This window comes from Hippopotamus amphibius, chromosome 2, assembly GCF_030028045.1.
Source record: "Hippopotamus amphibius kiboko isolate mHipAmp2 chromosome 2, mHipAmp2.hap2, whole genome shotgun sequence".
NCBI lineage: Eukaryota > Metazoa > Chordata > Mammalia > Artiodactyla > Hippopotamidae > Hippopotamus > Hippopotamus amphibius.
The window spans coordinates 109,981,723-109,995,034 of NC_080187.1; the positions used below are offsets into that span (position 1 = coordinate 109,981,723).

General features: G+C 39.3%; 1 protein-coding gene across 3 annotated transcripts in view; it reads left to right on the top strand.

Moving 5' to 3' along the window:
* The window catches only part of SPTLC1 (serine palmitoyltransferase long chain base subunit 1), a 57,442-nt gene that overhangs the window by 21,423 nt on the left and 22,707 nt on the right, over positions 1 to 13,312 (top strand). For all 3 annotated transcript variants that reach the window (XM_057722124.1, XM_057722126.1, XM_057722125.1), the window contains exons 6-7: positions 4,560 to 4,692; positions 12,281 to 12,410. In XM_057722124.1, the coding sequence (XP_057578107.1) occupies positions 4,560 to 4,692; positions 12,281 to 12,410 (263 nt within the window). The remainder of the gene's footprint in view (positions 1 to 4,559; positions 4,693 to 12,280; positions 12,411 to 13,312) is intronic.

Genomic DNA, 13,312 nt, shown 5'->3' on the forward strand with positions numbered 1-13,312 from the left:
ATATTTGTACTTTTAAGAAAAATTGTCCAAGTCTCAAGGGATTTTTAAAAAAGTATGTAACGCAAAAATATGGAGATCTTAAGAGAAATTATAGTTGGTTGTTTTTGAACTGTTCTAAAGTTGGCCTTTTTTATGGTCTTTCCTCTGAAAAACAACCAGGACGGTCATAATATCTCCTTTTATTCTGATAAATACGAAATTGAACAAGTGACTTTAAGATAGCACTTAAATATCCAGGATTTGGATAACTTAATTAGAAGATAGCATATCTTTTTTCCTTCTAAAAGAATACTTTAAAAAAAAATTCTACAGGGGCTTTCTAGGTGGCGCAGTGGTTAAGAATCCACCTGCCAGTGCAGGGGACACGGGTTCGATCCTTGCTCCAGGAAGATCCCACATGCCACCAAAAAAAAAAAAAAAAAAATTTTTTTGCGAATACTGATTTAATTGAATGAACAACCAGCATGTTGCTTTTTCCATGCGGGGCATTGTTCTCAGTGTTTTATAAGCATTAACTCTTGCAGTTCTCCTAACAATCCTTTGAGGCAAGTACAACTGTTACCATTTGACAGAGGGAGGACCTGAGAGGCACAAAGCAGTTTTGGGCCTGTCCAGGTTCACACTTGGCAATGAGGGAGCCCAGATCTGAACCCTCTGTGATAACTGCCATGGCCAGGCCCCGTGCTTGATATGGGGCATCCTGCACTGGCCCTGCCTCCCATCTTTATATTCTGGTGAGGGAGCAGGGGCCAGAAGGGGCAGCAGGCGCTGAGAAGACACGGAGGCTTTCTGGTCACCTCCTTCCATGGCCTCTTGCCCACCATATTGGTTCCTAGCAGTGAATTAGAAAATGACTCATGCAAATCGCTGGCACTAATTGTTGAAATGGATCATACACACAGAAGGTAGACATCCAAAGGCAAAGAACATGCCCTGGCAGTTTTTCTTTTTACTGCCTGCCCCGCCCTTGGGTTGCGAGTTTCTTCACTGCAGAGTAGCTATCATACATCAAAAGAAGTTATGCAGCTATCTGTGTTTGCCTATCACAAAACCTGCCTTGCAAGGCTGACGTCAACTAAAACCCAGTGTCTTCAGATAGGAGGAGGAAAGGCCCATCTTTTTAAACTTTTGGGACTAGGCAAGAACCAATAAGTCATCGATTTATTGTAGAGAGATTCTTCTTACCACTTTATGGCAATGACATAAAAATGGTTATGAGTATGTATAATGAGAATACTAGCAGAATGTTTATCAGCTGGGTAGCTAACTCTAAAGCCCTAAAACAAAACCAAGAGTGTTTTACTGCTAATCAGTGAAGAGAGTCATTTAGAGCTACAGAATTGATTTAAAATCCCTTTTTGTAGTTGGCAAAAACAGCTTGTCTGTATCCATAGCTTGTTTTTTTTTTTCTTTTGAAATGGAGATATTGAATGAAAGCAATTCACTGTGGCTTGGGTTGTCTGTCTGCTAGCTAAATTGTTGAGATTTGGAGTAGATAATTCCCAATTTAGAGGTAGCATTGTAATTTGAAGGAGGCCTCCTACAGGGGACCAGCCCTCCTGTCTGATCAGAAGTGAGAGGCAGCAGAGTGGTGGGGGACCTATCTGTAGGGAGGGTGCTCAGAGAGCACTAACAAAGAGGAAAAGGAAGACACGCCTGAGACACGCCTGTGCTCAGCTGCGTGGAGGGAGCTGGTTCTCTAGTGCTTTGCTCATTCTTGCCTGATTTTTCCCGAACGCTTTCCCTGGCAGCGTATTCCGTGGAAGGCAGGGCAGTCAGGAGCAAGGTCAGGTCCTCAGACTTGGTGGTGTTGCTGTCACAGATTTGATGCTTGAAGAGTTAAGCACTCCTTTGGTGTCATTTTCATCAACCGGGATACATTCTTCCAAACATTGTTATTGTGAAATCTCATGATTATTTAATGTTCATCTGATGAAAGTGTCAGTTCTATAAAAATGAATATCTGATTGGTAATGGAAATCAAGTGGTATTTCATGTGTTTATGTAATAGACTATGTTGGTACACATTTTAACTTATAAATGGGAAGAAGCATGGCTAGTTTTTTATCATTACTTGATTGGAATGGGGTAAAAAGTTCATTTTCACAATTCTATATCATCCTTTAAGAAGTCTACAAATGAAGTGGGCTTCGATTTATTTTATTATTTGGATATTGCTGCTAAATTTTCTAATTCCTCACTGTACCTCTCTTGCCATCAAATTGGGGTTGAATTTGGACCCTCTGTGTCGTCTCATCTCTCACTCAGTAGTTGGCTTCCACCCCAGCAGCCTTCTGTTCACAATTGAAGGACCTCTGTCTTTAGTCAGGAGTCACTGTGGATGTGTTGTAGTTCTGAGTGTAGAAGGGACCTAAGTGCTTCAGGATGGGAGACTGAAGGCTTAGCCTTGTATCTGCCCTCTTGGCCCTGAGTTCTCTGTTGACAGCTGCCAGATGCCTGTCTTAGCTGTCTCACTTTGTCAAGTGGTAGAAACCCTATATTTCTTCCTGATACAGTGCTTATCAGAGTATCTTTATGTGATACTTACTAAATGTTTGTTTAACTATTGAGTTAACTGAGATTGTTGGCCAGCCCTCATCTAACTACCTTTTAAAAGTATAGTCCTTTGTGAAGTTGTATCTTTTGTATTTCTTTTCTAAAATATTTATTATTTGGTTGTGTCGGGTATTAGTTGCAGCACGCAGGACTTTGTTGCAGTGTGTGGGATCCTCCACTGCGGTGCACAAGCTCCTCATTGCCGCGCCGGGCTTCTCTCTAGTTGTGGTGCCAGGCTCTAGAGCACATGGACTCTGTAGTTGCAGCACATCGGCTTAGTTGCCCTGCAGCATGTGGGATCTTAGTTCTCCAACCAGGGATCGAACCCATGTCCCCTGCATTGGAAGGCAGATTCTTAACCGCTGGACCACCAGGGAAGTCCCTCTTTTATAATTCTTAATTTTATCTTTTACTAGTTAAAAAGCATCACAATATGATTAGCTTGCCTCTGATAAATCAGTAAATGGGCTTACAGATTTTAGACTTTATTCAAATGTTCTAAAAAGTTGTTTATTCCTATTGCTGAACTGATCTTAGTCACTTGTCCTTCCTTGGAAGGTGGTGGAAATCTTACCCTTTACAATTAACCAGGTCGCTGTCTCTTACAATTGAAGTATTTAGTCCACTCAGAGTCCAGCTTTGTACCCAGCTGGGTTAAGTTGTTTCTTTTGTACATCTCAGTCCTTCAGGTCGTTTCCCTTTCCCTCTGGTGGGGAGGGGGCATACTTGGAGGGAAGGCTGATGCCAAAGGGATCTCCTGGAGAGTTGCTCCCACCCACAGGTCCTTGACATCTGGCCTGGATGGTCTGCCAGGTCATCAGCCCACTCCACCACCCCTCTCCACTACCCTTCGCTGGGGAATGTCTGGGTCCCCTGCCACTGCCTACGCTTCCGAGTTCCCCTCAGTGGACATGCCACGGCTCTGACTGAAAGTCTGCCTTTACTCCTCTGAGTACCTCCTTTCTCCTGTGAAGCTCCAAGTCTGGAAGGGCTGGCTGCATACTTCCTGTATCAATTTCTAAGTTCTCCTTGAGCAGGGCATGTGGTAAAACTCTGATCTAGTTCTCCAGGCTTGGTGTTGCTGTAGTTAAAAGGGGTAAAGGAAATTTAAAAAAATTTTTTCTCTCTTGGGTAATGCCTCATTTTAAGACCTTTTGAAGTTTTCTGGTTCACAGCCAGTTGGTGCACTATTTATTCTAGACATTGCTGGTCCCTCCATCCCAGGGCATGAAGCCTCATGGCTTAGCCTGGGAAGGTCAAAGGCTATATGGAACCATGATATAAAATACCAGTTTAATAATTACAATGTATCCCTATAATTATATCAAGATTCTTCTTAAGCTGCTTCCATAAAAGGACCATATTTCTCTTTGTACCATACACCACTACACTGAAAAAGAAATTCAGACAGAAACTCAGTCCTTCAGAGTGATGGCAGGTGCCACAACTAAGTGCTGACACAGACTGTTAGAGGAGTGACCACCCCAATTGAAAAAGTCTCTGTCTCTTGATGCAGAGTACGTGTGGTTTTTTTTAACTTAACTACTTTTCTTTCTTCTTTTCCTTTTAAAATCTGGTTGACAATTGTCTTAATGCCTGTTTGGTCATTTCTGCTAAAATGCAAAAAGACATTAATAAATAAATGTCATACATTGGTAAAGCCTCAGTATTGTTCGTTGAGGGAGGTTAAAGCAGGCAAAGGTACTGGGCCTTGAATTCTTATTGCTAGAGTGATATAAAAGCAAAACCCAGAGTCAAAGCTGTCTCAGTCACATATTTATGGACAAATGAATAGCTGATTCAGTTCACAGAGTAAAGAAATAGTTCTGGCCCAGAATTATCTTAGTAGATATTATATAACTTGTATCTTAAAAACAATTACATTTTAACCACAAGGTGACAGTATTAGGAGCTAAACTGCTTATGTTATTTTCTTTATTCTTTAGTCAAAGAAAAAGAATTAGAAGATGGTTTAACCATTTAACTTTTTACTCTTGAACTAGATGTGCACTTGGATTTGGAAGACCGCCTGGCAAAATTTATGAAGACGGAGGAAGCCATTATATACTCGTATGGGTTTGCCACCATAGCCAGTGCTATCCCTGCTTACTCTAAGAGAGGGGACCTTGTGTTTGTGTAAGTAACCTTTACCTACCTTTCTCATCAGAACTCCTTTGGAAATAATATTGGCCCTCCTACAGAATTCCTTTGTTAGAGGTCATCTGCCTAAAATAATATTGACTTTTCTTTTTTTCATCTTTAAAGAAATATATAGTCACCCAGCCAAGTAGTTCTACAGAATTAGTGAGACCTCCACTGCAAGGATGCCTAAAGGTGTCGGTACTTGGTTATCTGCCATTATGATTTTATTTAATGATGTGAAGAATACCACACTTATGCAGAAGGGGTCAGCCCTCTGCCTTCCCTATGCAGCTCTGTGACAGCGTGGTATCCTTGTGAGTCCATGGTCATGACCCACATAGTCACTCATACTACCTGATAAAGTCACTGCACTTCTCAGCACCCTCGCTGCAGCTCCTGGTCTCTACTGACCTTGCTTCATGGCTTGTTAAGAACATAGAAGTCAGGAGTTGAGGAAGTCCTTAACTTTCCAGGAGCAAATCTGCATGCTTGCATACGTGTGCACTGGATGCATGGTGTTGCTGTTTACTGTGGAAGGGAGGAGCAGAGAGGAGTAGAGTGAGGGCTGGCATAGCCCAGGCAGCTGGTTACACCCATCAGAAACACCTGCCGCTCGCCCCAGCCTCTGTTATCTTTTGAGGAGACTATTAAATGACTCTGTTAATTTTAGGTCTCAGGTTAACTTTTGTTTCCTCGTTTCCTTTTTAACACTAGCCAGACACTCCATTTAAGAGCCTCCATTGTTCCTAAAATAAAGATCCAAGTTCTTATTACGATCTTGTGCATTCTAGGCTACTGTTTTAGGCTCATTTTCTACCACTTTCCCTTAGGTGGTCTTGCTGTATAGCCTTACCAGCCTTATATGCTAGTTTCCTCTCAGGGCCTTTGAATGTTTACAAGTCCCTATGCCTAGAGTATTGCTCTTCCTCTCACCTCCTGCTTAATTCCTGTTCCTCCTGCACGTATCCCACCTCTGCAGGAAAGCCTTTCCCAGCCTCTCAGACCAGGTCAAGACCCCTTGCTACACGTGGAGAAAATTTTACAGCAGAGGAGTTTGGTATCCTTGTGAACCTGTGACCACATAGGCACTCACATGGCTGTCAGAATCACTCTGTGTCTCAGGCCTCCCTTATTTACATACACGGGGGTGTGCGCGTGTGTGTGCGCACACACACCGTTGCTGTTTGCTCATCTTGCCTCACCCTCACTGCTCTTTTACAGCACTTTGAACAGCCCGTTGCCCAGGATAGATAGCACATGCTCCTTAGTAGTGCTCAGTAAATAGTAGTTCAGTGAGTGAATGAATGGAGGCTGGAGCTCAAAAGAGGGGGGTGGTCCAAGTGACGGGACTTCAGAGCCCCTGTACTGTCCTACTGCTTCCCACTCACTGTCGGAGCACCTGTAGTGCAACAAGTGCAAGCACACGCTGCAGCGCTGACTCTCCCTGGGTTTTCAGGGCGCTTGTGGCCCATTCTTCCCCACAGCCCTGCAGCAGTTACCTGAGAGCGCTGCAACACATGGCCTGGACCTGAGTGGAGTTGTTTCCCAGTGTGACCATGAAAATGAATGTTTTTATGAATTTCTTGCATAGTTTAAAAAATCAGTAATAATAAAGACTCATCACAAATTTGAGAGCCACTGATTTAAAGTGTTTCTGGGTTTTTAGTAAAGCACGGTTAAAGAAAACTACAGTGTCATCCAGTATCACTTTATACAAGAACCCTACCATAAATTCCTTCTTGAGTTTAAAGTCCAGAAAAAATTTACAGTTACAGTTGAACTTGTATGCTTCCTTTGTCAGATAATAAATACTATATTGTCCTTTTGGTTTTCACTGCTAGGAAACCTAGTCTAAATTCACTTTCAAATCTTATGCCTGGTGTCTTAAAACTTCAGTTTCTAGTGAGTCATTAGACAACTTAATTATTCCCGTATACATAATTTTAAATATTCCACCTGAAATTCATTTGAAAGTAGGGACACTAGAGGTAAAAATTGTGTTTAGTAAATTGTTTGATAAATTGTTTTCGATAAATTCATTAGGCACAGACAATATGTCCAGTGTTTTATTTTCTTTCTTTTGTAGTAAACAGTGAGAATGCTTTGCCAGTAGGTCTCAGAACAATGGTTGTTTGTATGTGTAAGTCTTTCCTTGTCACTCTGTCTTTCTATTACTTTATGTACCCTTTTCAAATGAAATGTCCTATATTGAGATAATTGTGGATTCACGTACACTTGTAAGAAATAACACAGAGATTTTCTGTGCCCTTTACCCAGTGTTCCCCAGTGGTCACTTCTTACAAAACTGTGATACAGTTTCAAAACTGGGATGCTGACATTGATAAAGTCAAGACAGTCCCTCACGTTGCCACCCCCATGTCTCTTCTACCCTACCCACTCTTTAACCCCTGGCAGCCACTCACCTGTTCTCCATTTCTATAATTTCATCCTTTCAGGCTTGTTGTACAAATGTAATCATGCAATAGGTAATGTTTAAGGATTGACTTTTTTCATTTAGCATTAATTCTCTGGAGATTCTCCACAGAGTTGTTGTGTGAATCAAGAGTTTGTTCCTTTTAATTGCTGAGTCATATTCCATGCTATGGATACACCAGTTTGTTGAACCATTCACCTGTTAAGGACGTCAGAGTTGTTTCTAGTTTGGGGCTCTTACAAATAAAGATGCTGTAAATATTCATGTTAGGTTTTTCTGTGAACATAAGTTTTCATTTCTTTGGGATATGTACCAAGGAATGCAGTTCCTGGTCATAAAGTATCATGCATTTAGTTTTTTAAGAAATTGTCAAACTTTTCCAGAGTGGCTGTGTTATTTTACATCTCCATCAACACTGTATAAGTGATCTAGGAGCATTTTCTGTAGTCACTTTTTTTTTAAAGATTTTAGTCATTCTGATAGGTGTGCAAAGATAGTTTATTGTGCTTTTAGTTTATATTTCCCTGATGACTAGCTGTATTTACTGTTTTTAGACTTTGGCTTGACATCAAGGTAATACTTCATAAAGCCCATTTGAAAGTGTTCCCTCCTATTTTCTGGAGAAATTGTATAAAATTGTTGTTAATTCTTTATATGTTTGGTAGAATTCTCCAAAACAGAATTCTGTAAAAACACCTGGGCCTGGAGATTTTTTTTTTTTAAGTATTTTAACTATACATTTAATTTCCTTAGTACTTATAAGGCTATTGAAATATTGAGTGACTTGAGGTATTTTGTGTTTTTCAAAGAATTGATCCATTTCTCCTAAATTGTCAAATTTGTATGTGTAGCATCCTGCAGACCCCTGTTTCCTTCCTAACTGGTGATTTCTGTCTACTCTCTTTTCTGTCATTCTTGCTAGAAATTTGTCAGTTTTATTGATCTGTTCAGACAATCAGCTTTTTGTTTCATAGATTTTTCTACATTGTATTTTTGTTTTCATTTCCACTGATTTATGGTATCATTTCCTGCCTTCTGCTCATTTTCAGTTTTCTTTGCTCTTTCTAGGGAACTTCAATTACTGATTTGACTTTTCCTCCTTTCTAATGTATTAGATCTATGAATTTCCCTCTCATCACCGCTGTAGTTGTGTTCCACAAATTCTGATGTGTTTATTTTCATTTTCATTTAATTTTTGCATTTTATTTTCCTTTAGACTTTCTTTTTGACTCATGGGTTATGTGGAAGTGTGTTTGGTTTCTAAGCATTTGGAAATTTTTAATTTGCTATAGGTTTTTTATGGTTTATGATGTGGCCTATCTTGGAATATGTTCCATAGTCACTTAAAAAAGAATATTTTGGCAAATACAGAGAAAAGGCTATGTGAGGACACCAGTGAGAAGGTATCACTCCATGATAGGACACATGTGCTTAATTTCCTTTTTAAAAAGTCACTGATATGCAAATTAACAGCCCCAAAAAAATCTGTACAAAATGTTCATTTGCCACTTCTATCTTTTAATCTACTGAGAGAGAGCTAGTTTAATGTGTTGACTTCCTAAGGTATACTTCTACCTATAAAAGTTTTAGTGAGACAAAAAGTAATTTACATATGAAATTTTATTTACCCTTTGAGAGAAATTTTTTTTGTCATTATTATTAAATAGAAAAGAATATTCTGCTAAATGGAGTGTTCTATAAATGACAATTAGGTCTTCCTGGTTGGCAGTGTTTTTGAGTTCTTCTATATCCTTACTGATTTTCCATTTGGTAGTTCTGTCAGTTGTTGTGATTTGTCTGTTTCTCCTTTCACTTCTATCAGTTTTGTTTCTTATCTTTCACAGCTCTGTTATTTTGTGCATATTTAGGATGTTTTCTTGATTAATTAACCCTTTTTATCATTATATAATTTCTTTCTGTGTTTCTAGTAATTTTCTTTGCTTCAGTGTCTGCTTTATCACTTACTAACATAGGCACTCTGCTTTCCCTTTTGAATGTTTGGTATACTTATTGTGTTTTATATATATATGTATAAATATATATATATACACATGTACACATATGTACATACACACATACTTATTTTATATGTAAATATATATACATACACGTGTGTATATACACACACACATATATGTACACGTAAATGTATGTGTATATATATATACATACATACTACCTATATTATTGTATTTAACATATATATATAGTGTATAACTATATATATAAAACTACACACACACATATTCCCTTACTACCTCTTTACATTTGAAGTAAATTTCTTACAGGCAGCATGTTTAATCCACTCTGCCACCCTCTGTTTTTAAATTATATATTTTAGCCATTTACATTTAATGTAATTATTGATATGAGAGCATTAATCTCCCAATTTTTATTTTTTGTTTCTTGTTTTTCTCTCTGTTTTTTTTTTTTTTTTTCCTGATTTTCTCAGGAAAATTGAATGTGTTTTGGAGTTCCATTTTTATTTATCTTATTTATTTTATTTATTTGTTTTTGAGTGTGTCTCTTTCTATAGTTTTTTAGTCATTGCTCTAAGTATATTATATGTACACATAAGTTATCACATTCTACTGGTATCTTCGTTTTACCAGTTCAATTATAGAATCTTTTATTTTCCTTTACATCCCCTTATTCTCCTTGTTCATAATACAGTTGTTTTAAGTATTTCCTGTAAACACTTTGAGAACCACATCAGATAGTGTTATAATTTTTACTTTAACCATCCAAAATAATTTAGAAAACTCGGGAAGAAGAGCCTTTGTGTGTGTTTGTTCATACTTTTTACAGTGTTCTTTCTTCCTTCCTGATAATCTAAGATTCTTTAATTTATTTATTATTCCTATGTGGAGAGCTTTCTCTAGCCATTCCTTTAGGGGAGGTCAGCTTGGGATAGATTCTCTTAGTTTCTTTTCAGCTGAGAATGTCTTCTCCCCTTCATTCCTAAAGGGTATTTTTGCTAGTTTTGGATTCTTTCAGCATCTTTTCTTTTGGATTCTTCCAGGTCTTTTCTTTTAGTATTTGAAAAATATTGTGACTTTTTTTTCCAATGTTCCTGTTTTCTGATGAGAAATCCACTGTCACTCAAATTGCTGTTCTCTTATACATCAGATGTCATCCTTCTTGTGCTGTTTTCAGGCCTTTTTTCTCTGTCATTAGTTTTCAGAAGTTTGACTATGATTGCATTGGCATTTATTTGTTTGGGTTTACCTGCAAGAATTTCACTCAACTTCTTTAATCTATAGTTTTAAGCCTCTTCTTTAATCTCTAGGTTTTCAGCTTTATCTCTTTATGTACCTTTTAGCCCCATGCTCATTTTCTTCTTTGGAACTCCACAGAAGTGGAGTTTGGAACTCTTGAATGTTGCATATTTTATTGTAGTCCTACAGGTTCCTGAGACTCAGTTCTTTCTAGTCTATTTTCCCTCTGCCATTTACACTGACTTGATTTCTACTGTTATATCTTTCCGCTCACGGATTCTTTCCTCTCTCCATTCTGCTTCCTGAGTTCGTCCACTGTGCTTTTTCTTTTGACTGTTTTGCTTTTCAATTCTAATATCTCCACAGGATTCTTCTTTGTATCTTCCTTTTCTCTGCTGAGGCTTCTTGTTTTTCACTTGTTTCAAGCTTGTTTATAATCACTCATTGAGACATTTTTATCATGACTGCTGTGAAGTCAGCATCAGATCATCCTGACAGCTCTGTTATCTCAGTACTGGTGTTTGTTAATTGTTTCATTTTGTTTTTTCATTGTTTGATATTTTCTGATTCTTGGTATGACAAGTGAAACGTGAACATTTTCATATTATATTATAATTTATGCTTCATTTAAACTTTCTGTTTTAATTGGCTTTCTCTGACAGTCTTCCATCAGGGGCAGGGGGCTGCTGCTGCCTCATTACTGCCAGTTGGAAGTACAAGTCCAGGGTCCCCACGGGGCCTGCACTGACACTGAGGTGGGGTTATTTTCATTTCTGCTGGTTGTTGGTGAGAGTCTTACTTTTATCTGAGCCTCCCCTGACACAGCCTAAGCGTAGAGAGGGGAGAGTGCCTCTTCCTGCAGCGGGCTGGAAGTTGGGTCTCTCCACATGGTCTTCACAACACCACAGTGGAAGTCACATGTTACTATCCAGCTGAGATCCAGTCCGGGTTGCCTTCTCCGACAGCTCCCTCAGGGGTGTTGGGGACCCTTGTTGTGGCCTTATATGGGCTAGAGTCTAGGTCCCTATCTCAGCCTTTGCTAGAGTGGAGAGGATGGGCCCAGGTTTTTCTGTGGTTTAGCTTCAGTAGAGACATAATTATTTGCTGGGATGCCCCCTTTTCCTGTCGATTTGGCTACAGGGAACAGACTTTTCAGAGCTTTTTGTCTATGCCTGTTGGCATTTCCAGTTTGCTAGCTGCATCAGCTTGACGTCAGGAAAATCCAGGAACTTGTTTCATGTCATTTCTCAGATCCCTTGCTGGTCTGACTTTTCTCTCCATTTTTCAGCGTCATCTTATGTTTGTCTTATACATAAAGTCCAGGATTTTTGGTTGTACCCAGTGAGAAAAGTAGGGAAAACATGTCTGTCAGAAGTAGAAGTCTTGTGTGTACTTTTAAGTAATACACTTAATTTAAGAACTATATCCCACCCCCCCCCCCCGCCAAATTAACTCAATTTAGATCTTACTGAAGTTTTAATCTGCATGACTCAGAGTTCTCCCCTGGGTTATATAAGGTCAACAATCCAGTATTCCTTTTCATACAGCGATGACAGAGTGGTGGCCAGTCAAATCAGAGATGCCACTGATGGTGAGATGCACCAGTGTTTCACTTCTTTTTCAGAAAGAGAAAATCACAGTGAATAAACTAATATGCCATCCATGTAGTAAGATGCATGCTGATTTCTCAGAAGTCAAAATATGGCAAGAGTTTGCTTCTTGGAACAGAATCAATACAGTGGTTATATGGAAAGACTCACAGAGTGAAGTGCAAACAATAATGTATTAATGTTCAAACGTGTTTTATGTATTTGCCATGTTCAGTTTAGCAAATGGATGTTGGTCAACATACAGAAAGCAAGCATTCCTGTTCTGGGAATATTGGCAGGACCCTTTAAACTCCAATTTGGTGGGTCTCTCTTCCTTGCAGAGATAAAGCTGCCTGCTTCGCCATTCAGAAGGGATTACAGGCATCACGTAGCGACATTAAGCTATTTAACCATAATGATATGGACGACCTGGAGCGACTGCTGAAAGAACAAGAGATAGAAGATCAAAAGGTACGATTCTTTTGAAGAAAGTTATACAGTTCTTTTGTATTTTCTAACCAGCTAAATTATAAATGAAATGGTAATTTGTCACAAAAACTTGCCTGTGGATAACATTTGGATATTAAATAAAGGTGTTCCTGCTTATTAAATGTCCCTTAGATTAGAGAGCCAAGTCTGCTAGTAATTGCCTCATCATTGCCATAACGATATATGGCAAATTTGGGGGAAGGTTTTCTAGGCAGTATTCTAGAAGAGAAAAACAGCATACATTTTGGGGGTGGAGGGATGTAGACTCAACTCTACAGAAGTAACACCAGAACTCATTAGGGTGTTAACAAGGTGTATTTAGTGAATTCAAAGTAGGCTTATTCATATCAGAATAAATCATGTATCGATTCACTGGAAGAAACAGTGGCAGCAGATCTTAATTTATGGATTTATGAACAAAGTGGGACTCTTTCTCCCTTCCCCAGCCTCATCCCAGAGCTGTGAGCAGCTGCTCCCTGTGGGGAGCAGCTGCTCCCTGTGGGAAGCAGCTGCCTCAAGCATGGTTTCCTTCCACCTTGCAGCCTGTCTATATTTCTTCTCAAGCACCTGCATAGCCGCTTGGGGCAGGGAGGGAATTAGGGGAGTGGAACTTGCTCTTTGTTGTTCTGATAGACAGTGGGACAGAGGAAACATGTTCAAAGCATCATTGTTAGAATTAGCATTTATTTGCCCCGACAACATGGGTGAAGAAGGTGGCTCTTGTCCGTAGTTCGGCAGCAGGAACCAGTGTGTGTGGATTATACTGGGAACCCAGTCACCACACCCTTTGCCTCAAACAGCACTTTCAAGTGGACTTTTCCAGTGTAACTCATCCATTACTGAAGTAACTGATAAAAATGTTCACCACATCCTTAATTTTGTGT